The 25,858-nt window shown below is 36.5% G+C and overlaps 1 protein-coding gene across 1 annotated transcript in view; it reads right to left on the reverse strand.

Moving 5' to 3' along the window:
• Window positions 1–25,858, reverse strand: part of CPS1 (carbamoyl-phosphate synthase 1) — a 142,516-nt gene that overhangs the window by 83,084 nt on the left and 33,574 nt on the right. The window contains exons 6-16 of the mRNA XM_067740711.1: window positions 20,782–20,874; window positions 18,351–18,440; window positions 16,065–16,193; window positions 15,431–15,537; window positions 14,426–14,564; window positions 13,711–13,788; window positions 11,652–11,750; window positions 9,902–9,997; window positions 6,787–6,976; window positions 5,589–5,746; window positions 3,812–3,940 (exon numbers count right to left, since the gene is read on the reverse strand). Coding sequence (XP_067596812.1) covers window positions 3,812–3,940; window positions 5,589–5,746; window positions 6,787–6,976; window positions 9,902–9,997; window positions 11,652–11,750; window positions 13,711–13,788; window positions 14,426–14,564; window positions 15,431–15,537; window positions 16,065–16,193; window positions 18,351–18,440; window positions 20,782–20,874 — 1,308 coding nt within the window. The remainder of the gene's footprint in view (window positions 1–3,811; window positions 3,941–5,588; window positions 5,747–6,786; window positions 6,977–9,901; window positions 9,998–11,651; window positions 11,751–13,710; window positions 13,789–14,425; window positions 14,565–15,430; window positions 15,538–16,064; window positions 16,194–18,350; window positions 18,441–20,781; window positions 20,875–25,858) is intronic.

The raw sequence follows: 25,858 nt of genomic DNA on the forward strand, positions 1-25,858 counted from the left end.
AGACAAGGATGTCTCAAAGAAAGAAAACTACAGGCCAACATCACTGATGAACATAGATGCAAAAATCCTAAACAAAATACTAGCAAACAGAATCCAACAACACATTAAAAGGATCATACACCATGATCAAATTGGGTTTATCCAGGAATGCAAGGATTCTTCAATATATGCAAATCAATCAATGTGATACATTGTATTAAGAAACTGAAGTATAAAAACCATCGATCATCTCAATAGATGCAGAAAAAGCTTTCGACAAAATTCAAGATCCATATGATAAAAACACTCCAGAAAGCAGGCATAGAGGGAATTTATCTCAACATAATAAAGGCCATATATGACAAACCCAGAGCCAACATCGTTCTCAATGCTGAAAAACTGAAACCATTTCCACTACGGTCAGGAACAAGACAAGGTTGCCCACACTCACCACTATTATTCAACATAGTTTTGGAAGTTTTAGCCACAGCAATCAGAGAAGAAAAAGAAATGAAAGGAATCCAAATCGGAAAAGAACAAGTAAAGCTGTCACTGTTTGCAGATGACATGACACTATACATAGAGAATCCTAAAGACTCTACCAGAAAACTACTAGAGCTAATCAATGAATTTGGTAAAGTAGAAGGAGACAAAATTAATGCACAGAAACCTCTTGCATTCCTATACACTAATGATGAATAATCTGAAAGAGAAATTAAGGAAACACTCCCATTTACCATTGCAACAAGAAGAATAAAATACCTAGGAATAAATCTACCTAAGGAGACAAAAGACCTGTATGCAGAAAACTATAAGACACTGATGAAAGAAATTAAAGATGATACAAACAGATGGAGAGACATACCCTGTTCTTGGATTGGAAGAATCAACATTGTGAAAATGACTCTACTACACAAAGCAATCTACAGATTCAATGCAATTCCTATCAAATTATCAATGGCATTTTTCACAGAATTAGAACAAAAAATTTCACAATTTGTATGCAAACACAAAAGACCCCGAATAGCCAAAGCAATTTTGAGAAAGAAAAACGGACCTGGAGGAATCAGGCTGCCTGACTTCACACTACACTACAAAGCTACAGTAATTAAGACAGTATGGTACTGGCACAAAAACAGAAAGAGATGAATGGAACAGGATAGAAAGCCCAGAGATAAACCCATGCACATATGGTCCCCTTATTTTTGATAAAGGAGGCAAGAATATAGAATGGAGAAAAGACAGCCTTTTCAATAAGTGGTGCTGGGAAAACTGGAGAGCTACATGTAAAAGAATGAAATTAGAACACTCCCTAACACCATACACAAAAATAAACTCAAAATGGATTAAAGACCTAAATGTAAAGCCAGATACTATAAACTCTTAGAGGAAAACATAGGCAGAACACTCTATGACATAACTCACAGCAAGATCCTTTTTGACCCACCTCCTACAGAAATGGAAATAAAAACAAAAATGGGACCTAATGAAACTTAAAAGCTTTTGCACAGCAATGGAAACCATAAACAAGACAAAAAGACAACCCTCAGAATGGGAGAAAATATTTGCAAATGAAGCAACTGACAAAGGATTAATCTCCAAAATTTACAAGCAGCTCATGCAGCTCAATAACAAAAAAAAAAAACAACCCAATCCGAAAATGGGCAGAAGACCTAAATAGACATTTCTCCAAAGAATATATACAGATTGCCAACAAACACATGAAAGAATGCTCAACATCATTAATCATTAGAGAAATGCAAATCAAAACTACAATGAGATATCATCTCACACCATAAGAATGGCCATCATCAAAAAGTCTAGAAAGAATAAATGCTGGAGAGGGTGTGGAGAAAAGGGAACACTCTTGCACTGCTGATGGGAATGTGAATTGGTACAGCCACTATGGAGAACAGTATGGAGGTTCCTTAAAAAACTACAAATAGAACTACCATATGACCCAGCAATCCCACTACTGGGCATATACCCTGAGAAAACCATAATTCAAAAAGAGTCACGTACCAAAATGTTCATTGCAGCTCTATTTACAATAGCCAGGAGATGGAAGCAACCTAAGTGTCCATCATTGGATGAATGGATGAAGAAGATGTGGCACATATATACAATGGAATATTACTCAGCCATAAAAAGAAATTGAGTTATTTGTAGTGAGGTGGATGGACCTAGAGTCTGTCATACAGAGTGAAGTAAGTCAGAAAGAGAAAAACAAATACCATATGGTAACACATATATATGGAATCTAAAAAAAAAATAGTTTCTGAAAAACCTAGGGGCAGGATAGTAATAAAGATGCAGACATAGAGAATGGCTTTGAGGACACAGGGAGGGGTAAGGGTAAGCTGGGACGAAGTGAGAGAGTGGCATGGACATATATACACTACCAAATGTAAAATAGATAGCTATTGGGAAGCAGCCACATAGCACAGGGAGATCAGCTTGGTGCTTTGTGTCCACCTAGAGGGGTGGGATAGGGAGGGTGGGAGGGAGATGCAAGAGGGAGGAGATATGGGGATACATCTATATGTATAGCTGATTCAGTTTGTTATAAAGCAGAAACTAACACACCATTGTAAAGCAATTATACTCCAATAAAGATGTTAAAAAAATTAAAAAAATTTTTTAAATAAAAAGATTGGGAACATCTAATATGCTAGAGGAAAAAAATGTATACCTCCACAAACATGTCTTTTCTTTAAATACATGATTCAGAAGTCCAGATGGAAATAGGGAACATTTATATTAGATATGTTTCCCTTTTGGAGTTTTTTTTTGGCAACTTTAGAAAAACTCAATCCAATTTGTAGACATGTACGTTTGTCATTGCAGTTATTAAAATACATTTAATTTTATCTGTTTGTTCTCAAAATCTTGCGTCAATAATTCAAGGGCTCATTCTTTTTCACTCTAAAACGTAAATAATGATAAGGGTATAAACTCTGCTTGATATTTACTCAGCACCCCTAAAAATAGCCATCACAATAATTCTGTCAGCTTCACATCCATAACTGCTACATGGGAAGTTACATAAGTCTCTTTGCCCACACACATATTCATTCATTCAACTAGCACTTACTGAGCCCCAGTATTGCAAGGCACTGCTGTATTCTATGGGAATAGAGTGTGGGCAAAAGTCGCTGATTTCATGAAGCATGACTTCTGTGTTAATTTCTAATTTATTTTTTGGAGCATATCTTAATTTTCAAGATCTTCCCTTTAATACTTAAAAGGAATATTCAGAAATAAAGTGATTTTTATGTAAATGGTAAGCACTCAGCTTTCACTTTTGCTTATATATGTGTGTGGCAGTTGGCAGAGTAATCACTCATTCATAGTACTAAGAGGTTTATATTGTATATATGTTAAACACCTGAATTTGAGGTAAAGGTAAAGTACTCAATGTGTTTTATTTCCCTTACCAGATGTCATCCATGTCTTACTGTTTCAAAAGATAATGGCAAAATGTGACATTATATTGGTTTTTTTTTAAACCACTAAAATATATTTTAGCATGATGGGTGTTTTGGAGCAGATTTTGTAGCAGAGGGAGATGGAACTGGATTGACTGTCTATCAATGAAATCAATAGACAGTACAGTAAAGACGGACTTTGGGTTAATGCTATGTTCCAGTGTAAGTAATTGCACTGTATTTCCCTTTCAAAAGTGTCACCTCTTGGACAACAATTTAGAGATGTGGCAGTGATTTATAAACAGAGAAAAGGTTATTTCTTATCTACATAACTTTCTCTAATTGAAAGACTATATCAGGGAGTTTTCTTGGCTGGTCAGAATTTGGTCTGCAAAAATACATACCTTTGTGCTGAGGTCCAGTAAGGTCTCCTTATTAGGACAGATGCCTGAGCCTAACCCACCCAGGGCATAGGCAGAACGGATCATCACCGGGTAGCCAATGGTGTCTGCCGCCTTCAGTGCATCCTCAATCTGTCAACAAGAACAAGGACTCAAAGTTTTAAAAGCTGACAGTAGAAAAGACCAACCAAGAGAGTCTGGTAATTCAGGTAAATCAGTTTATTTGGAAAAAATGACTATGAAAATGTTCTATTATTCCCTCATCTCCTTCTGAAAAACAAGTGTTATTTTATAAATTTTAAGTTAAATTTTAGAATTTTTTAATATACAGTGAAGGCATTTTTTTAACATCTTTGGGGTAAATTTTATTTTGCAGTATAAAAAATAAAACAATGGCCAGACGTGAGATAGTTGCCATTAATTTGAGAATGGGAGCTATACTGAATTTTTAAGTTCAGTTTAAAAGTCTTCATCTCTTAACAAAGCAAGGTTTTCTACTACAGAATCTAACTTGATATTACTGCAATAAGCCATTTGGAATATTATATAGAAAGAGATTTTTCATTTTTCAAGTTCAGTCAGAGAGTAGTCTCGGAAGCTTGGGATTTTTTTTTTTTTTTTAACTTACAGAATACAGCATATGTTGGCTATATTTTTCTGTCATGGAATATTATTACACTACCAGTGGGAATGTAATTATACCTTTCCCATATGCCTGTTTCTCATCCTAAGGAAGCAAGGACATAATTAAATCTGGCAATGAAAGAATAAATATATGGCAGGAGCTTTCCACGTGTTCAGCAGAGCTATCCTGGGATTGTTCCTGATTGACAGCTTTGCAACATGCTATATACTTGATAGCACGCTTTTCTGAAAACATACATAGCCCATTTTTAGTTGTCCCAGCAGTACTTGCCTTATCCCAGAGGATTTGCCTATTTCTACACTGAGGAAGTTGCATCAGAAACTGTCTCCAGTACCCCCATTTCACTGACTGAAATCATGAATAAAGTCAGGGACAAAAAGAGATGTACAGGAAGCTGATCTTTTCCTGGCACCTGGTAATAGCCCATCAATAGGCACAGGATACGATGGAAAATGATTAAGAGAAATGCAAAACAATCTGTCCTCTTTAACCATCTAAGCCACAGGTTTCTCAGTCATAAATATTACTGATTAGATCCAATGGCTTTTTTTTTCTAGATAATTTTATTGTAAAATGTTTATTCCATTCTAACAAAAAAAAAATTTGTTCGTTTATTTTTTGGCCATGCTGCACGGCATGCAGGATCGTATTTCCCCACCCAGGGATCAAATCTGTGCCCCCTGCAGCGGAAACACAGAGACAACCACTGGACCACCAGGGAAGTCCCTAAAAAAATTTTTAAATTCAACCATTTCCCATTTGCAGGACATTCGCACTTACAAAATGTGTGACTGATCCCAGGAAGAAGGTAGAAATTACTTTGGCATTGCAAGTTGATATGGTTCTTTGTTTTGATTCAGGAGATTTGATACTCAGGTCACATCAACCATTGATAAACCACATCACCTTTGAGATTACGCTTCCCTTTTCATAAAAATAAACTATTAATACCTGTCCCTAATGCTTTAGCATTGAATGCCACAATTAATACACAGTGTCTCTGAAGTAATCACACATTTCTGGAAGATAACATACACAAATATAATACTTTATTATTTTTAGGCATGACAAATCATTCTCTCTACAACGCAAGACACATAATGGTCCTGTTTCTCCAGAACAAAGATTTCTTACCGATTCCACTGCAAAGCTTGGAGCAATCTTTTCATTAATCTCATTTAGTTTGTCTGAGAACAGCTGTCTATCTTCTGTGGCCATAATGGATTCAACTGAGGTTCCCAGGACTTTCACGCCATATTCCTTGAGCACACCTCTCTTAAATAGTTCCACTCCTACAGAAAAACAAAATAAATCAATTTTTAACATATCAAACTCTTATGTTTCCTAACATATCAAACTCTTATGTTTCCTCTTATGTTTCCTATAATAGATAACTGAATACAACTTTTTTTAAAAAAAAATCTTAACTCCAAAAAGCCACCAGAGTCCACAACAGAATTGCACTTAGAGTAAAAAAATTTTTGAAAGAAAAATTCTGAAGACATTTTAGCAAAACATTTTGCTGGTGCTACTATTATGTATATTATCACCTTCTCCAAATGATTTTTATTATTCTCGTTAATAAAAATCATAGCATTACAGTGAGCCTTAAGATTTTAGTATATTTCATTTCCTTCTAAGGAAGGTCTATTCCTATAATGAGCTTCCCTTGTGTAAATAATCTCAGTGATGTGGGTATCTATCTAGGTTAAAAATTAACAAAATCGTTTGTGTTCCCACTAACTTAACATCTAACTTTGGCTGTTTTTTATAGTTGACATACAAATTATATCACCAACTGCTTACCCAAACTAGCCAGTAAGATTCTCATTCATGATCTAATTCTGAAGGTTTGAAATATTTTAAATAGGACAGAGCATTGGACTCAGCAGATGCACGAAGGGATGGTAGAGAGACTGATCTATGTAAACATGAAAATATATGTGAAAGTCAAATGCCACAGGGCTGATACATAAGAGCACAGACCACTTAATCAATGTTAATTCCCCTTTTTCACTCATAATAGTTCTTAGAGTTTCACTGGTAACAGAGAAAAGCAGTATCCTGGGACGGAGGAGGGGGACTCAAAAAACCTACTCAGTCACCATGCAGCATTAAAGCAAAAGGTTTCTTTTTGTCCCCCAGCTGTTCTGTGAAATAAACTAGTAATGTTCATCATGTGACATTTTCAGGTGGCTGTTTACTAAGCTTCCTCACACAGCGGAAAACTTTTATGAACACACAGAGCACAACTGCTGAATAAATTCAAACAAAAAATATTATATATAAGTGTGTGAACCAAAACTCTGCAATTAAACTTAAAAGAACTCACCACAGTTCAGAGCTGTCTGGCCACCCATGCCTAGAATTAATCCATCTGGCCGTTCTGCCTTGATAACCTCTGTGACAAACTGAGGGGTGATGGGGAGGAAGTAGACAGTATCTGCTTGCTTTAAGCCCACTTCATTGGTTTGCACCGATGCAATGTTTGGGTTCATCAGGACAGTTTTGACATTTTCTTCCTGAAATAAAAAAAAAGATCTAGAATCTTAATATATGGTCTAAAGAGAAAAATCATATTCAAATGAAGGGTATTAACAGGTAACAAAAAGTTATTCTGTGGGCTCTAGAGATCAGTAATGGGACCAGTGTGAATGGAAGTTAAAGGATGACAAACATTTGGTAAAAGGAAGGAAGAAAACTGCTTGAAAATAAAACTATCCAAAAAGAGCTGGCTACCTCATGAGGATCACCCTGAATTCCTTGTCACTGTAGGTATCAAGGAAAGCTGGAGATGTTTTCTATAGAATTTGACTGGAGGTCCACAAATACTACTCAATTTTATAGCTCAGTCGACCTTAAAAGAATAAAATATTCCAAATTTTTTTGAATGAGTAAAACATAAAATGGAAAAAAGGCAGCATCAAAGCTGCTTCCTTTTCTAACGTTTATTGAAGAACAGCATTGAGCATACATTTTAAATGCAAGATAATGTGCTCCCTTCTAGCTGGGAGCACTGAGAGCCTTCTGCTGGTTTCCATTTTCTTTAGATTTTCATGCCTGCTGTAGTGCTTTGACAAAGACCATTATACAACTGTTTATACATATTATATAAAAGAAAATGACCGTATGGCAAAAAATAAAAAATAAAAATTTGTGTGTGTGAAGATATTCATAGCCCTATCTCATTCCTGACATCTGGAGAGACCCCTAAAATAATTCTTCATGTAGGCTACTAAGGATAATAGCTTTACAGACCAGGATGAGGGCGACATTTAGTAAAATAATTATTATGAAATCTGGCCAGATGGTTCTTATTTTTTTACCTATTAGCATGTCAATTTTGAAGTCTTCTAAAAACTCAACAAAATATTCATATGAAAGTATAGAAATCATCATTGAAAGCCCTACATATCCTTGGGGGTGTGGTGAATCCAAATTAAATATATTTCATACTACTTTAAATTCAAATAGTGCCTTAAAACTTGTAGTGTACTTTTTTGTTAATTTATTTGATTTTTATAGCAAGACTATAAAAGAAATTTTCACCTTAGAGATGAAGAAACTGAGATTCAATAAGGTTAAGTGACCTTCCAAAGATCATACAGCTGATAAATGACAAAATTAGGGCTCTAATCCAAGTCTTATGACTCAAGTTCTACACCCTTTCCTCAATATGAGCCCTCTCTAAGATTGTAAGGAACATTTTTAAAAGTACTGTTAACAAAATATTGAATAGATACATATAGATAAGCAAATGCATTTAAAATATGGGTTAGAATTAAAATAATTGAGTCCAAACGGAGAGCACATCATAAACAGAAGTTATAGACTGTCTCACTACTAGAGAAAAGTACCAATGGATAGGTATATTTGTTAAATATTTTCCTGCATGTGCTATACAATGAATATAGCTATTTTTATAAATCAAATTACATAGGAAAAGGTCCCATAAATTCATGTGATGAGTGTCTATTCAAACCATTTTAATAAATGTTACATAATTTTTTTCTAATATAATTCCAGCTATAATTTATGCATAATCTAAGTTTTAAAAAATACTCAGTTCATAAATTCATCTTTATTAACCTCTTAATCACAATACTATATCTAATAATTCCTATTCTTCAGTTCAAATCAATAACTTCACCTTTTGGATGTAATGCATATAAAAAATACAACCTATGGAAATATTAATTCTTTATAAAACTACCAAATAGGATAAAAAATTGCATGCCACTTTAATGTGTTCTAAACCCTTAACACACTTAGACTGTGTTCTAACCAATCTGAACCATTGGATACCCACTAATTATCTATCTAAAGATAAACTGCATCTTAATACAACGAAATAAAGCACACTTTGAAAATGTACACAAAAAACATGTGTGCATGGGGTGAACATCCATGCGTGTATGGAGAAGAGTATTAAAAATAAAAACGAATGGGAAGAAGAGTAAGGTAATTGGGGGGTTGTGTCTGTTTTCAACAGACATCTGTCAGGTGAAAATCTCTGTATATAGAATACTCAATAAAGCAAAGAAAAAAAGGAAAATTTTGGCCAACTGTTTCTCTTGTCGGTTGTCCTAGTCTCCTGCTTCCTTCCCTATGTTGCTCTCTCCTAGCCAGGTCTCTTGGTAAGAGTGGCTTGACTCCACAAAGCCTGTGGCAAGGTCACAGAGAGCTCACATTGACTTTGGATGGCTTGATTAGCACCAAAATGGGGACTATCGTGGAAAATAAGGACACCAAAGAGAAGCCAAGTTAGCTCTTCAATAGAAATATCTTACACCTACAGTGTCAGTTTTCTAAAGGTTTATTTTACTATGATAAAGGCTGGGGATATTTCGAGAGACTCTGAAGAAACAGGGAGGATATTCTTCCCAACTTAGGTATCAAACCCTCTATTCCACTTGAAAATCCAGCCATACCTTCCTGGTAAGTCATCCAGTCCAAGTCACAGATGGGGGAATTAGGTGACCTGCAATAACTTCTAAAGCTTGAACAAAAGGCATTGTTTCCTTTGTTCTTCCAGCTGGATCTTCCCCCTTTCAACCAAAGAGATGCCTGAAGCATCCTGTAGAACACTTGAAGTACTTTAGAGCACCAGGGATACCCAAATTCCCTCTTTCACACAAAAGACAAATATGTTTTAAAAGCTCACTGCCTCATTGAGTAACATCTATAAGTGTAGATTTATGTTTTCAATATAAATAGGTGATAACATAGACAATTCTGGAGATCAATCCAACCTTCTTAATTTGCAGGTGTGCACATTTAAGTTAAAAATCTTGTCTGTGATCAAACTTCCTTTCATATAAGATGTGGAAGGAAATTAATTATAGTGACTTTGAAAAGAGGTAGTGTCATAAATCTAAATTATAAAATACTAATTAGACTCATAAAGGGAGTGTATATTAATTCCAGCAAAGATCAGAGTCTCTCACCTTCATGGCTTTTACAGCTTGCGATCCCGAGTAATCAAATTCACCTGCCTGACCAATGGACAGACCTCCGGATCCTAGGATAAGGACTTTGGAAACCTGTAAGCAATAAGAAGATAGCATTGCTTTTATTATTAAGATGGGGAAATTAGTCATTGTTAAGTATGGGAAAGATAAACTATATTGTCTGTGTTTATGTGGTGATTTAAAGTACAATGTTTTGAAATATACATAATATATGAGTAAAAAGACCAACAATTTAAACATCTCTAATTTCAGAAAGGAATTTCCAAAGGTCATGGTTTTTTTCACTTAAGTAAAAACTTTTTGGAAGAGGTCTACATTTTAATTAAACATATATAAATATCTAAAAATAACTACATAAATATATATGGAAATGTATATCTATATGTGTATATATAATAAATATAATTTCTATATATAATTTTTAGATAAAAATCTCCTTAAAATTTAATTGACTAAATGTGTTACTGTTCCATGGGTTTCTACTGGACAAAGAATAGGCATAAACACAAACAAGCCCTTCCTAACAAACGAAGAGAAAACACAGGAGGCAAGGGGACACAGGGACACCTTCATATTAACATTTTGCCTTTACTTTGCAGTTCAGTCCAGAAATACTTACAGAAAATACAGTAATGAAAAAATCATGTTTTGGCAGCATACTGAAATTCATACAAATTGTATATATGATTTCAAGCAAATAATAATTCTGCTTATTTTTTAACCACAACTGCCAAGCCCTTCAGAGGAGAAAAATGTTCTAGGTCACTGCAAGAGACAAGGACTTGGGAAACTTGTTTTGTATTTATGGAGTGCCTGCTATGTGCAATGCAATGTACAATCCCAAATTACACGTTTCCCTCACTATTTAAAAAAAGAAAAGCATCTGAAAAACATGAGTTGATATTTTGAGAAATACACTGTATGGTGGGGTGGCTTCTTTAGCTACCAAGAATCCACAGTTTGATTCCACATTGAGTGGCTGGATTACCTCCCATCTCTCCATCTCAGGAAAAAAGGCTGTCACAGAAACCTAAAACAAACCATCTAACTCGATTTATCATTTCATGTAAACATATAAATCAATTCTTTTTGTTCATAAAAAGAGGATTATATATATATGTATGTATATACTTAAAAATATACATACACCCTTCTAAATTTTATGTAATAATGGTGTGGGTGTGGGTGTGCCTTAACTATGAAGGAAATTTTCCATATTAAATACATATTCAAACAAATAAGGAGTCGAGTCTTACACTATATTAATCCTTATCTATCTGCTCTTTAGAGGTATTGGGTTGTCCAAAAGTTCGTTTGGGTTTTTCGCTGAAACAAAAATTTCTATCATCTATAATGATTCTGTAGCCTGAACTGTATCTCAAGCATACACAGGGCTATGGTTTATTGAGTAATGGAAAATATATCAAATTTGAAACTAAATTAAACCTTTTTCTCTGTTAAATTATTTTCATTACAAATGTTCTAGAAGAAGTGAACTTTAAAAGATATGATTTTTAAATCAAAACATGAAGATTCCAATGAACATCCAATGTATCATCTAGAACAGACCAACTAATTAGATGCTAAAATGATGGGTGATTGCAATATTACCAATCATTTTTCATAAACATCAAAAAGGTTTACATCATTCACTTAAAAAAGAAGTCATCACACAATAGAGAAAATCCAAAATACATAAACGAAAAGGAAGCCCACATATACTGACCTCAACTCGAGATGCTACTAGGGCCGGCTTCGGTAGAACTGATGTAATTGTGGTACCTTTCTCCTTCTTTATCAGTGAGAAAAAGGAATCAAACAGGTACTAGAAAAAAAATATAGCCAACTAGTTAGAAGCTTCAAAACTCACAGAATTCTCAGATAAAATACAGTATACCCAGTTCAAGTTGAACTTTAGATAAGTAACAAATAACTTTTTAGGATGAGTATTGCTATGCAGTATTTGTTTTTTGTTTTGTTTTTGTTTTTGTTTTGCCAAAGCTGGCAAAACTAAATATTTACTCCTATAAGAATTAGATCAAATAAACACTTCTAACTGCTCATGTCAAATCCTATTAAAAGAAAGTTTTCAATATAGGTATACATATAACTGATTCACTTTGTTATACAGCAGAAACTAACACAACATTGTAAAGCAATTATAATCTACTAAAGATGTAAAAAAAAAAAGTTTTCAGCAGAGAATGAACATTTCAAATAATGCCTTCTGAGAATGTCATTTTCAGCCCCTTAATTATGAATCATTTTCTTCTTCTAAATAAAATTCTAACTATGCAAAAAAAATGAAGCTATATTACTTATGCACCCTAAAGTTAGAAATAACTGGATATTTAAATTTTCTATCAGGTCAAAAATATCTCTAAAGATTGCATTATGTATTAAAATATCTCTAAGGTTATTCTTAAACTTTATCAATGATTTACTTCCACTGTTGCACTAGAGGTGACAAATTTCAACAAAGATATTTATTTTGCAACTATTTGGCAGGACAGGAGAAAAAAAGAACTAAGTGATACTGGATATCACATATCTTAATTTCAGTGTTCCTAATCTGAAGTCCTACTATAGGTAAATAATTTAAATTTTAAGTTAAAAAACTATTAACATGCATTAGGCAATAGATATATGAAACTAAATTTTATTTTTGAGTGTCATCATGGGTAGGTAATGTTGTAGTGACTTTGGCTATTAGGAACCATTCTTTCCTAATAATATTAAAACAAGAACAAAATACAAATATCTGAAAAGGCAACTCAGGGATGAGGAAGTAGAGTCTACAATGGGAAAATTTTTATTCTCCTCTTTGTTTTACCCAGGTGTCTATTCTGAGAGCATCTGCTGATAAGGAAGAATTGTCAGCATTACTACTGGAGGCCCTAGGGTATAGGAGAGGAAGAGTCACTTCAGACTTCCCAGACTTTTCTGAGTATCACCACAAGCTCTTGTTTGGAAAGATGTTCTTAAACATTGCACCAGAAGCTTACAAAAAAAGTAAAAATATTTAAATTAAAAACAAAACTCCTCTAAGCATTCCTTATGCTTCTCTTAAGCCATCTGACTCATATGTATGTGCATGTATACCCTCCCCGACACCCCTGACCTCCTTCCTGCTCCTGCTGCTGTTTATTCTCCCTTCGTGGCTACGCAAACAGTTGCCATAGGGATTTTTGTGAAGTCACAGATGGGGGATTAAAATTTCATTTCAGTTATGAGAATGAGATAGCAAGAGGGAATTCATTTGCATAGTACCACAATTGTAAATTTCAGAACTAAATATATTAGAATGATACTCATTTAAATAAAAATCACATTGCATCAGTTTCTTAAGTGCTTTCCCACTTTAACTGTTTAAAACGATAGAAATTTCCTCCATGATATTCATGGGGAAATTTTCTTACAATATAGGCATTATCAAAGCACTCTTTTTTTTTTTTTTTTTGCAGTACGCGGGTCTCTCACTGCTGTGGCCTCTCCCATTGCAGAGCACAGGCTCCGGACGCGCATGCTCAGCAGCCATGGCTCACAGGCCCAGCCGCTCCGCGGCATGTGGGATCTTCCCGGACCGGGGCACGAACCTGCGTCCCCTGCATCGGCAGGCGGACTCTCAACCACGGCGCCACCAGGGAAGCCCCAAAGCACCCTTTTTAAGAATGTTCTGTACTAAGACCACCCAGGTGATTATTTTGGTTTCTCAATTTTTCACATAAATATATTTCTGATTTTAAAAATTTTAATACATAATGGGCCTCATCTTTCTGACATACCTCAGTGTCTGTTGGCCCTGGGCTGACTTCTGGGTGGAACTGCACACCAAAGAAGGGTTTGCTCTCATGCATAATCCCCTAAAGGAAAAAGAAACGGGAAGAAATTCCTTCAGTAGCGAAGAATGTCAACCAGGACTAGGTATGATTCAGTGGACAATAAAGTCCAAACTTTAAAAACTAAGTTAAAAGTTTGAGAACATTCTAAAAACAAACAGTACTAATACAAATAGGCCAATAAAGATTCAACTGGTGTCGTTCCCTTACTAAAAACAACTGATTTGGTCTATAGCCTTTGAGGCCCCTCTAGGCTCTGGTTCAGAATAAACTCAAATCCTCTTCTTTTCTCCAACTCCTGAATTACTTCTCCAAGGGTCTTCTCAAAGGCTACTTCAGTGCTAAGTGAGTCCCAGAGACCCACGTAGACTAGGCTCAAACAGACCTCCACCAATCACCCATTAGCAATGAATGTGTAAGACAGCCATTGACTAACCACTCAAATTGTGGATCTTAATGAGTCAACCCATAAGAGAATAAGACAGAGAGAAATGACTTTTTAAAAAGCAGAGGGCTGTGGGAAATAATCTGTGACAAGAATTCTTCCACATACACACCCCAGAAAAGCCCACATAAACAAGGGAAAGGTAATTGTAAAACAGAGTATTAAAAGTCCTGCACTTCTCATCACACACTCAACAGGTTTACTGAGAGCACTTACCTCATTTGTTTGATCATTGACATTCACAAAAAGTGGTTTCCAACCAGCAGGAAGAGTGCTGTCCAGGGCATAGCCATGATTCTGAGCAGTAATGAAAGCCTGTCTGTTTGTGATATTCAAAACAGGCTGATTCTGCCCTCTGGAGGGAAAAGGGGAAAAAGAATATGGAAAAGGAAAAGTGAAGAAAAGAATATAAATGCATTAGTTGTAAAATAGTGAACAAGAAAAGCCTATTAAAATTCAAACGTTTCAATTGCTTAGTGAAAATTACTGCATGAGAAAAGTCACAGATTGTTAAGCCCAATAATTTTAGGAAAAAATTCAATTCAGGAAGCTTTGCTGTGTGTTAAATATCAGTTCTATTAAACTTCTGTAATCAGTTTTAGAAAAGGGGAATTGCACTCATAACAAAAAGCTAAGATTTGCTCACTAGCTTAACAGAGACACATATAAGCCACTTATTTTAAGGGAGCTACAGTAGTTTTAAAGCCAAAGAAGAGTTCTTGGGGGATAATAAAGAGATAACTACTCAGTCCTGAATCAATCTGAATTATACTTTATGTGGAGGGTGGACTGTGAAGGAAAGTTCCATGTTGAATAAATTAACATCATTTGGGGTAAGGAAGTAAAACCAAGAGGAGCTGAAGATTTCTTGGTTCTTAAGTCACACTAGAGTTTTACAATGTTATCAGTGCTCTGAAATCAAGCTTAAAATCAGAACAATTTCCCTTGGAATGTTATTTGATTGAGTATTATAACTTCAATGTATGCCAAGGAAAGGAAAATAACTTTAAACTACAGCAAAGTTATCGTTAGAGAAGGCTGCCTTTCCAAAATGCAATAAAAGTGGTATCAGGTAGTCAGACAACTGTGAACCATATAATAGTGTGCTTATCGATTTATTCTGAAGAAAATGGCACGTAAGTTCTCTAAGTCTTTTCGGTTTAGTTACTACCAGTATTTCAGAGCCAGTTTGACATGTAAACAGAAGCATAACTGCCTTACCTGTTGGCCATAGACATTTTGTAAGCTTGGGCACCGGCCGCCAATCCTGTTATTAAATTTCCTGTACTGATTCCAAACAATGGTTCCTTGCGATCGCTCTCCAAGATCTAAGTCAGGGAAAAATTTTATTACTCCAGAAGAACGATTCCAAAACATGCAATCTCTGAAGGAATAAAATGAAGCATTCTTTTTTTTTCTTAATTTACAAGGTAAAGAGAATAGTAATTGAATAAAAAGTTAGACGATAAATAAGGACGGGATTGACAATTTGCAGCATTGAAGTTCAATAGAATGTACTTAACATCCAGACTAAACCACATCTAATTTAATATTTCTCTGGAACCTTGAAGGTCTTATAGGTCCCAAGTTGTCATTTTCCAGTTGTACAGACAACACATTTGGAGATTGGACTCCAGCTCTCTGCACTCAAGGACACAATCCCAGTCACTTTGTCTAAAGTTCTTTGTTCTTCCTGTTGAACCCTCTCCTTGTTGGTTCCCCTGCCTCAGAGGTCACAAATAGGAGTACTAAAAAATTACTTGTATGAATAAAATATATTACAGCTTTTTCGGCCATGCAGAGCAGACTCTCTCCACCTCACACACAGACCCAGACTATCCCAGGTTCACTGCACCTTTTTGACATTCTGAATTAGTGGTTGTGCAAGAGCTGGGTTCCCAGGTCCTCCGGCAATTAAAAGCCCATCATACTCCATCTTGGTGAAATCATGATTCCAGGGCACTACATGCACTTCCGCTCCTCGCTGGAAAAGAAACACAAGAATGGTCAATTTAATAACATTTTTCTTCGCCAAAGTGGTAAACCTTCTCTTGGCTAATTAATCCCGAAAGGGAAGGGAAACAGAGTCCACGATTCAAATAAATAATGCTGAGCAAAAAACTCTCTGTTGACTCATATTTTGTGTGATGTAAATGGACCCTAGGATAGAAAGTGGAGGAAAAAAACACTATTTACATTTTGATTCTGAAAAAATACATAATGCATTTCCCCACACTTCAGGAGGTTCTAGACCTAAAGGCTTCATGACTGGGCACACAGGAATACAGTTTATCTTCCCTAGTTCTGGGAGAGGGAGTTGCAAAAGAGAAGATAAATTCCTTTCTCCAAAATTTAATTTGGTCCACCTCTCACCTTTTTCAATTCTGTATTTTTTTTTTTTTTTTTTTTTTTTTTGGTACACAGGCCTCTCACTGTTGTGGCCTCTCCTGTTGTGGAGCACAGGCTCTGGACGCGCAGGCTCAGCGGCCATGGCTCACGGGCCTAGCCGCTCCATGGCATGTGGGATCTTCCCGGACTGGGGCACGAACCTGTGTCCCCTGCATCGGCAGGTGGACTCTCAACCACTGTACCACCAGGGAAGCCCTCAATTCTGTATTTTTTGTCTGACCAAATTTTAGTGACTTCTTTCCTAGGGATTTTTCATATTATCTATAATACCTATATTCTGATAGAAAAATTAGAACTTTTCTATACAAAAGTGGATGGGAAGATGTCTTTGATTATTTTGCTAGAAGCATTTCCTGATATAAGAATTTGAGAGAAAGAAGTTTCTTTGGAGGGGTTTCCAGGAAATACCAATAGAAAGCAACATGGGGAAAGACCCTAATAAAGTGTGCATTTTGGGGCAGTTACCACAATGAAGAAAAGGAGCTTCAGCCCACTGGGGAATTCTGAGAGCCAGTGTAGCATATTTCACCTAACAACAGCTTAGCAATGTGGCAAAGGAGCTGGGGAATTTATACTCTGTCATTGATTGGGGCTGCTCCAGGGATCATTAATTCTATGTCATTTCCTGCCTGCCAGCAGCCTCCAACCAACCAAAGAGAGCTCTGAGGCAATAAGATGCAGACACTTGCAATTAGAAGATGAACAAAATGCCTTAAGATGATAAAATGAGAGGGAGATATGGCTAGGCCAACCACAACATCTACTATTTAAGGGTCCACGCACATTTTTGTTAATAAAATTGACCAGCATTCAAAATCATGATCTGGATGTTGGTGATATTCTATAACAAAAAAAGTGAATTGAAGAATTCTCCTTTACCCATGCTAATTTGGTGTTATGCAAATATATCTAGGGGTGGGGTGCATGTGTATAAGAGAAATAGAAAGACAAAGAGACAGAGGGAGACAGAGAGAGAAAGAGAAGGAGAAATCTCAACAAAACAATGTTTAAGAAAACATTGTGGGCTTCCCTGGTGGCGCAGTGGTTGAGAGTCCGCCTGCCGATGCAGGGGACACGGGTTTGTGCCCTGGTCCGGGAAGATCCCACATGCCACGGAGCGGCTGGGCCCGTGAGCCATGGCCGCTGAGCCTGCGCGTCCGGAGCCTGTGCTCCGCAATGGGAGAGGTCACGGCGGTGAGAGGCCCGCGTACCGCAAAAAAAAAAAAAAAGAAAACATTGTAATAATGGTTACGTTCTCCTCAAGTATTTTTTAAGGTCTAATTTCAGTTGGTTCTCTAAGAGTTGATATAAAGCAATGTGCAAGTTTGTACTATATCAGGGCATAATCCCTACAAACATGTGGTACATAATAAATGTAACCCAAAGGGGGAGTTCTCCTACTGACTACCTTTTTGGTTATCTCTAAACCCCAAGAAATTGAGTGCGTCTTGTCTCAGAATGTCCGTTGGTAAGTGAAAAGAACAGTCTTCATTTCCTTCTGTGTTTTTGTGGCCTTTGAGGTTTTTGGGTTTTTTTTAACAGAAATCTACATCTCTAATTTTAACAGGAATAAATGTGTTATCTAATAGATCAAAGGCAACAAGAAGAGAGTATATCCCCTGACATTCTGACAGAATACACAAGCTTTCTCTGAAACAGATAGAGGAAATCAGATTAACACTAATGATCAATATTAGAAACCCCCAACCCTGAGATGGAACAAATTACTTACCTTTACTAGTAAGCGGATCACATTGTTTTTTATCCCACAGTCTACAGCTACCACTTTCGTGGGATTTCCTTTGCCATACACCTTGACATCCTGCCATTTTAAAAACCAGAGAGTAAGAGAGAAGGTCCAGCTATGAGCAACACACCAATATCATAAACACATCTCAGGATGCTCTGCACTTGGTAACAGATTGACTGCTAACTACTAGGGAGTAGCTGGCAGTTAACAATCAATTTGTAAGAAAGGCACAGCAAATGCCACAAACTCTATCTTCTTCATGAGAACAAAGTACCTTGCTGTTTTGTATAAAATATTGATTACAGTAATAACAGTTATCCCTAAGAAATTGGTTGCTTCCATAATTAACAAATATCTTTCCCATGTTTGGCCTCATTAACAACCAGTAGCAATGGCATTTCCAAGTATTATTGCCTGATTCAGCACTAAACAGATGTAGTAATAGATATATCATGCTTTAAATACCATTTGATCCTCAACTTGCAATAAAGTTTGGATGAGATAGCACTGTTGTGCGTTAGGCTTATGCAGTGGGGCTAATGGATAAAATCAGTCTGAGTCAGAGGACTTGCTAAGCTAGTGTAGACCCCTGGTTCCTTTAGGTTACTGTGCAATCATTTGCATTTAAATGGTAGACTTCATAAAAGGATCCCAGAGCATATCATAATCATTACCTATGTTTTAAGCACTGCTTGGAGTCAGATCCATTTTCACAGGCATTTACCCAAGAAGTAGTTCCCCAAAGTCATAAAAGAAGAAATAATAGAGAGAGAGAGAAAGCCTAGAGGGCTGGGTGCCCACACTGGTCCCAGCTTCAAGAGTCAGCTAGCACATTCTGAATTTAGAATGATTTCAAAGTTTAGTAAAGGTTTTAGATGAAATTTGCAACCTGGTGTCTACACAAACACACCATATACTCTCTGTACAGAATGACAGAAGAAAGCAAGACCTCACAGAAACTGGGATATATGAATTTGCTAGGAATCTCCAAGAGAGGAATATATTATGCAGTATTTTTCAACCTTATTTGACCACAGAATTTTTTTAAGGTGACTTTCTCCAGGCCAATACTTCTCACATTTGGAAAATCTAGACTAGATCCCCAAGGTAGTTCTAAACTCTAAAATTCTATAAAAATAGCCCTCTATCATGCTGTGTCTCAAACAAAATCACTTCATAGGAAAATATGCTAAAACCTCTTTCTCCTATTTGTCTAAGCCACCCTGCTGTCTCTTTTCCTGCTGTTACTGCTCAGGCTAGGCTTTCACGAGTTTTGTCCTAATTAGTTGCAATAACTTTCTAGTTATCTGCTCTTTTATCCAGTTTACTTTGCTCCAAAATGATGCCAAATGGGTTCCCAGTAGTCTCCAAGTTAGCTGATTTATTTAGCCAACGATACTAAACCATCTAGCTCTAGCCCCGTCCATCTCCACTCATCTTTGGCCAAATGCGAGAACCTATATGTGTGAACCCTTAGGTCAGCCACACCAAACTACACATAACTCTTCAAAGACACCGTATCGTCTCATACTTCTGTGCCTTTCAACACATGCCATTTCCTCTGCCGGAAACGAAGTTCTCCTTGTTCTCCATCTACCGAATTGCTCCTTATGCCTCAGAACAAGCCTAATTCCTCGCAGAACCTCCCCTGATCCACCTATTTCATTGGATGTTTCCCCACACATGCCTTTATGGTACCTCATGCACATTCCAAGGACAGCATTTATCATAGTATTCTCTCCATGGTGCCTACTTGCTTGCCTACCCCACCAATCTCTATGGTCCCCAAGGACAGAGGCTGTAGCCCAAGAGACTCACAACTACATTAACAGATATTCAATCAAAAGCAACACATCTTTCTAAGATGTATTCTATACCTTCCTGTAAATATACAATAAACATATCTTACTTTGGGGTGATACAGTCATCATCCTGAATACTACCCTTTGAACTGAGCTATAATACACTAAATCTTCAGTGTGCTCAGGAATACTTTTCCCTGCACAAAATGACCCCAGATTCTGATTACTGTACTGGGTCTGATTTCTATAAAGTGTTCCTGACTCTCTGGCAGACCATTCGCTCTGACTCCTGATATTCAATTGAACGCCCTTTTATTTGACATTGTTAAAGTCTTGAGCTAAGGAACCACAAGAGGAGAGAAGAAAAATTAAAACAACAGTAAACAGCCTCTAAATCAGGCCATGAAGATCACTCTGTAAGTAAAAGTTATAACTTTAAATGCACTGATTTTGTAATATATCAATTTTAACTGCTATGAGACCCTTTTCTCCTTCCCTCTCTGATGCTTCTGGAAGATGACCTCTACCTAAAAGAAGATTTTGATATTACAAAAGAGGAAGGTCTAAAGGGAATAAAATAAAACTACAAAACATGAAGGAAAATTTCTCACCTTGGTTGAAACCTCAGCAATCAAATTCTGCTTATTTGGATCCACAAAGTCCACAGACTGACCTTCAAATTCAATCTTCCCAAGCATGGTACCCTATCAAATTAAAAAATTAGACAGTTAACAGGGAGCAATGATGCAGGTGCTGACAGTTAAATTCACAGGGACTTACACAGCTGCTCCACTATTTAGATGTCTTTAGAACATACTCATAACCATCAGCAAGAGATCTTCATCTTCTCAACTAGGAAAGGTGAAGCAGTGTGCATGGTACATTTTGGGAAACACTATGAGAAGGTACCAGCTAGCAAGGTTAATCTGTGAAAACTTTACCTTAGTTCTTTTAGGGCTGAGACAGTCACCTGGGGTAAGCAAAGTCAAAGGGCAACAGAATTCAGGTCTCCAGTAGATGCAAATCAGAGTATTTAGAGTACTTATGACCTAAAGCTATTTCGTGGGTGACATCGACAAAATAATCGATTGAGAAGAAAAAAAGAAATCTAAAAATAGCTGAAAATTGAAAAAGAATGCAAACTTATTAGAGAGCAAAATTCACAAACAAAAAACTGTGAAATGCTGTATAAGTCACAAACTTTGAGAAGTTGCAATGAAAGGGTTCGCTGCTTTAGACATGCTAATAAGGGCTTGAACTTTAGAGTACCCTTAACCCTCTGTAAAGTTTTCACAAATTAACCTTGCTAGCTTGAACGTGGCAAATGTTGTATTATTCTTAGCTGTCTTGAGATTTACTTATTTGTTAGTAAGTCTACGTTGACCTATTTAGAAAATGGTATATTTTGTAATCAAGACTTTATTGAGGGAGAGAACAAATCAAAATAATTCATTGATTTGCTTTTCTCCAACGAAATTGTTGCACTGAAGGAAATAAAGGAAAGCCTTTATTTCCCTTTGAAATGCATTCCTTAGGAGAAGAAGTAACTTGGGAGTGAGTGAGTACCAGCAACATGGTTAGAGGGTCAAATGGTTATTTCAATGTGATTATTAAAACCAGAGTACTACCTCACACTCTGGGAAAAATAGTAAAAATCACCTTGCACTTCCATACTGGATTATTAAGTTTCATAGTGATCTCCACTTACTTTTATAATCCAAATCACAGAAGTCCTTGACTATAGTTAACGGATCCCTAATTTTGAAATTCCGTTTTCAGTTCTCATTCCCTTTTTCTCAAAGCATGCTGAATGACAAACACCCTTACTTTTCAACCTAAGACTAATAGAACTGAAAGCCACAACATAGTTTTGTTGTTGTTGTTGTTTTTAACATCTTTATTGGAGTATAATTGCTTTACAATGGTGTGTTAGTTTCCGCTTCATAACAAAGTGAATCAGCTATACATATACATATATCCCCATATCCCCACCCTCTTGCGTCTCCCTCCCACCCTCCCTACCCTACCCCTCTAGGTGGTCACAAAACACCCAGCTGATATCCCTGAGCTATGCGGCTGCTTCCCACTAGCTATTTTACATTTGGTAGTGTATATATGTCCATGCCACTATCTCACTTCGTCCCAGCTTACCCTTCCCCCTCACCGTGCCCTCAGGTCCATTCTCTACGTCTGCATCTTTATTCCTGTCCTGCCCCTAGGTTTTTTAGAACCATTTTTTCTTTTAGATTCCATATATATGTGTTAGCATACGGTATTTGTTTTTCTCTTTCTGACTTACTTCACTATGTATGACAGACTCCAGGTCCAACCACCTCATTACAAATAACTCCATTTCATTTCTTTTTATGGCTAAGTAATATTCCATTGTATATACGTGCCACATCTTTTTTTTTAATTAAAAAAAATTTAATTTTATTTAATTTTTTATACAGCAGGTTCTTATTAGTTATCCATTTTATACATATTAGTGTACATATGTCAATCCCAATTTCCCAATTTATCACACCACCACCACCCTGCCGCCACATTCCTCCCTTGGTGTCCATACGTTTGTTCTCTACAACTGTGTCCCAATTTCTGCCCTGCAAACTGGTTCATCTGTACCATTTTTCTATGTTCTACACATATGCGTTAACGTACAATATTTGTTTTTCCCTTTCTGACTTACTTCCCCCTGTATGACAGTCTCTAGATCCATCCACGTCTCTACAAATGACCCAATTTCGTTCCTTTTTATGGTTGAGTAATATTCAATTCTATATATGTACCACATCTTCTTTATCCATTTGTCTGTCAGTGGGCATTTAGGTTTCTTCCATGTCCTGGCTATTGTAAATAGTGCTGCAATGAACATGGGGGTGCATGTGTCTTTCTGAATTATAGTTTTCTCTGGGTATACGCCCAGTAGTAGGATTGCTGGGTCATATGGTAATTCTATTTTTAGTTTATCAAGGAACCTCCATACTGTTCTCCATAGTGGCCGTATCAATTTACATTCCCACCAACAGTGCAAGAGGGTTCGTTTTCTCCACATCCTGTCCAGTATTTGTTGTTTGTAGCTTTTCTGATGATGCCCATTCTAACTGGTGTGAGGTGATACCTCATTGTGGTTTTGATTTGCATTTCTGTAATAATTACTGATGTTGAGAAGGTTTTCATGTGCTTCTTCTGTATGTCTTCTTTGGAGAAATGTCTATTTAGGTCTTCTGCCCATTTTTGGATTGGGTTGTTTGTTTTTTTAATATTGAGCTGCATGAGCTGTTTATATATTTTGGAGATTAATCCTTTGTCGTTGATTCCTTTGCAAATATTTTCTACCATTCTGAGGGTTGTCTTTTCGTCTTGTTTGTAGTTTCCTTTGCTGTGCAAAAGCTTTATGTTTCATTTGTTTATCTTTGTCTTTCTTTCCATTACTCTAGGAGGTGGATCCAAAAAGATCTTGCTGTGATTTATGTCAAAGAGTGTTCTGCCTATGTTTCCCTCTAAGAGTTTTATAGTGTCTGGTCTTACATTTAGGTGTCTAATCCATTTTGAGTTTATTTTTGTGTATGGTGTTAGGGAGTGTTCTAATTTCATTCTTTTACATATAGCTGTCCAGTTTGCCTAGCACCATTTATTGAAGCGACTGTCTTTTCTCCATTGTATATCCTTGCCTCCTTTGTCATAGCTTAGTTGACAAGAACGACCTTGATCATTACATAGTGTCCTTCCTTGTCTCTTGTAACATTCTTTATTTTAAAGTCTATTTTATCTGATATGAGTATTGCTACTCCAGCTTTCTTTTGACTTCCACTTGCATGGAATATTCTTTTCCATCCCCTCACTTTCAGTCTGTATGTGTCCCTAGATCTGAAGTGGGTCTCTTGTAGACAGCATATATATGGGTCTTGTTTTTGTACCCATTCAGTGAACCTGTGTCTTCTGGTTGGATCATTTAATTCATTCACGTTTAAGGTAATTATCGATATTTATGTTCCTATTACCATTTTCTTAGTTGTTATGGGTTTGTTTTTGTAGGTCCCTTACTTGTCTTATGTTTCCCATTTAGAGAAGTTCCTTTAGCATTTCTTGTAGAGCTGGTTTAGTGGTGCTGAATTTCTTAGCTTTTGCTTGTCTGTAAATCTTTTGATTTCTCCGTCGAATCTGAATGAGATCCTTGCCGGGTAGAGCAATCTTGGTGGTAGGTTCTTTCCCTTCATCACTTTAAATATATCATGCCACTCGTTTCTGACTTACAGAGTTTCTGCTGAGAAATCAGCTGTTAACCTTATGGGAGTTCCCTTGTATATTCTTTGTCGTTTCTCCCTCGTTTCAATAATTTTTGTTTGTCTTTAATTTTTGTCAATTTGATTACTATGTATCTCGGTGAATTTCTCCTTGGGTTTATCCTGCCTGGGACTCTCTGGCTTCCTGGACTTGGGTGGCTATTTCCTTTCCCATGTTAGGGAAGTTTCTGACTATAATCTCTTCAAATATTTTCTCGGGTCCTTTCTCTCTCTCTTCTCCTTCTGGGACCCCTGTAATGCGAATGTTTTTGCATTTAATGTTGTCCCAGAGGTCTCTTAAGCTATCGTCATTTCTTTTCATTCTTTTTTCTGTTCCATGTCAGTGAATTCCACCAGTCTGTTTTCAAGGTCCGTTATCCGTTCTTCTGCTTCAGTTCTTCTGCTACTGATTCCTTCTAGTGTATTTTTCATTTCAGTTACTGTATTGTTCATCTCTGTTTGTTTGTTCTTTAATTCTTCTAGGTCTTTGTTAAACATTTCTTGCATCTTCTTGATCTTTGCTTCCATTCTTTTTCCAAGGTCCTGGATCATCTTCACTATCATTGTTCTGAATTCATTTTCTAGAAGTTTTCCTATCTACACTTCATTTAGTTGCTTCTCTGAGGTTTTATCTTGTTCCTTTACCTAGTACATAGCCCTCTGCTTTTTAATCTTGCCTGTCTTTCTAGGAATATAGTTTTGGTTCCATAGGCTGCAGGATTGTAGTTCTTCTTCCTTCTGTTGTCTGCCCTCTGGTGGATGAGGTTATCTAAGAGATTTCTGTGCCACATCTTCTTTATCTATTCATCTGTCGATGGATACTTAGGTTGTTTCCATGTCCTGGTTATTGTAAACAGAGCTGCAATGAACATTGTGGTACCTGACTCTTTTTGAATTATGGTTTTCTCAGGGTATATGGCCAGTAGTGGGATTGTTGGGTCGTATGGTAGTTCTATTTGTAGGTTTATAAGGAACCTCCATACTGTTCTCCATAGTGGCTGTATCAATTTACATTCCCACCAAAAGTGCAAGACGGTTCCCTTTTTCTCCACACCCTCTCCAGTATATACTGTTTGTAGATTTTTTGACGATGGGCATTCTGACTGGTGTGAGGTGATATCTCATTGTAGTTTCGATTTGGATTTCTCTGATGTTTACTGACGTTGAGCATTCTTTCATGTATTTGTTGGCGATCTGTATATATTCTTTAGAGGAATGTCTATTTAGTTCTTCTGCCAATTTGTGGATTGGGTTGTTTGTTTTTTTAATATTGAGCTGCATGAGCTGCCTGTAAATTTGGAGATTAATCCTTTGTCAGTTGCTTCATTTGTAAATATTTTCTCCCATTCTGAGTATTGTCTTTTTTATGGTTCCTTGGCTGTACAAGAGCTTTTAAGTTTCA

Source organism: Pseudorca crassidens, chromosome 6 (genome assembly GCF_039906515.1).
Source record: "Pseudorca crassidens isolate mPseCra1 chromosome 6, mPseCra1.hap1, whole genome shotgun sequence".
Classification (NCBI taxonomy): Eukaryota; Metazoa; Chordata; class Mammalia; order Artiodactyla; family Delphinidae; genus Pseudorca; species Pseudorca crassidens.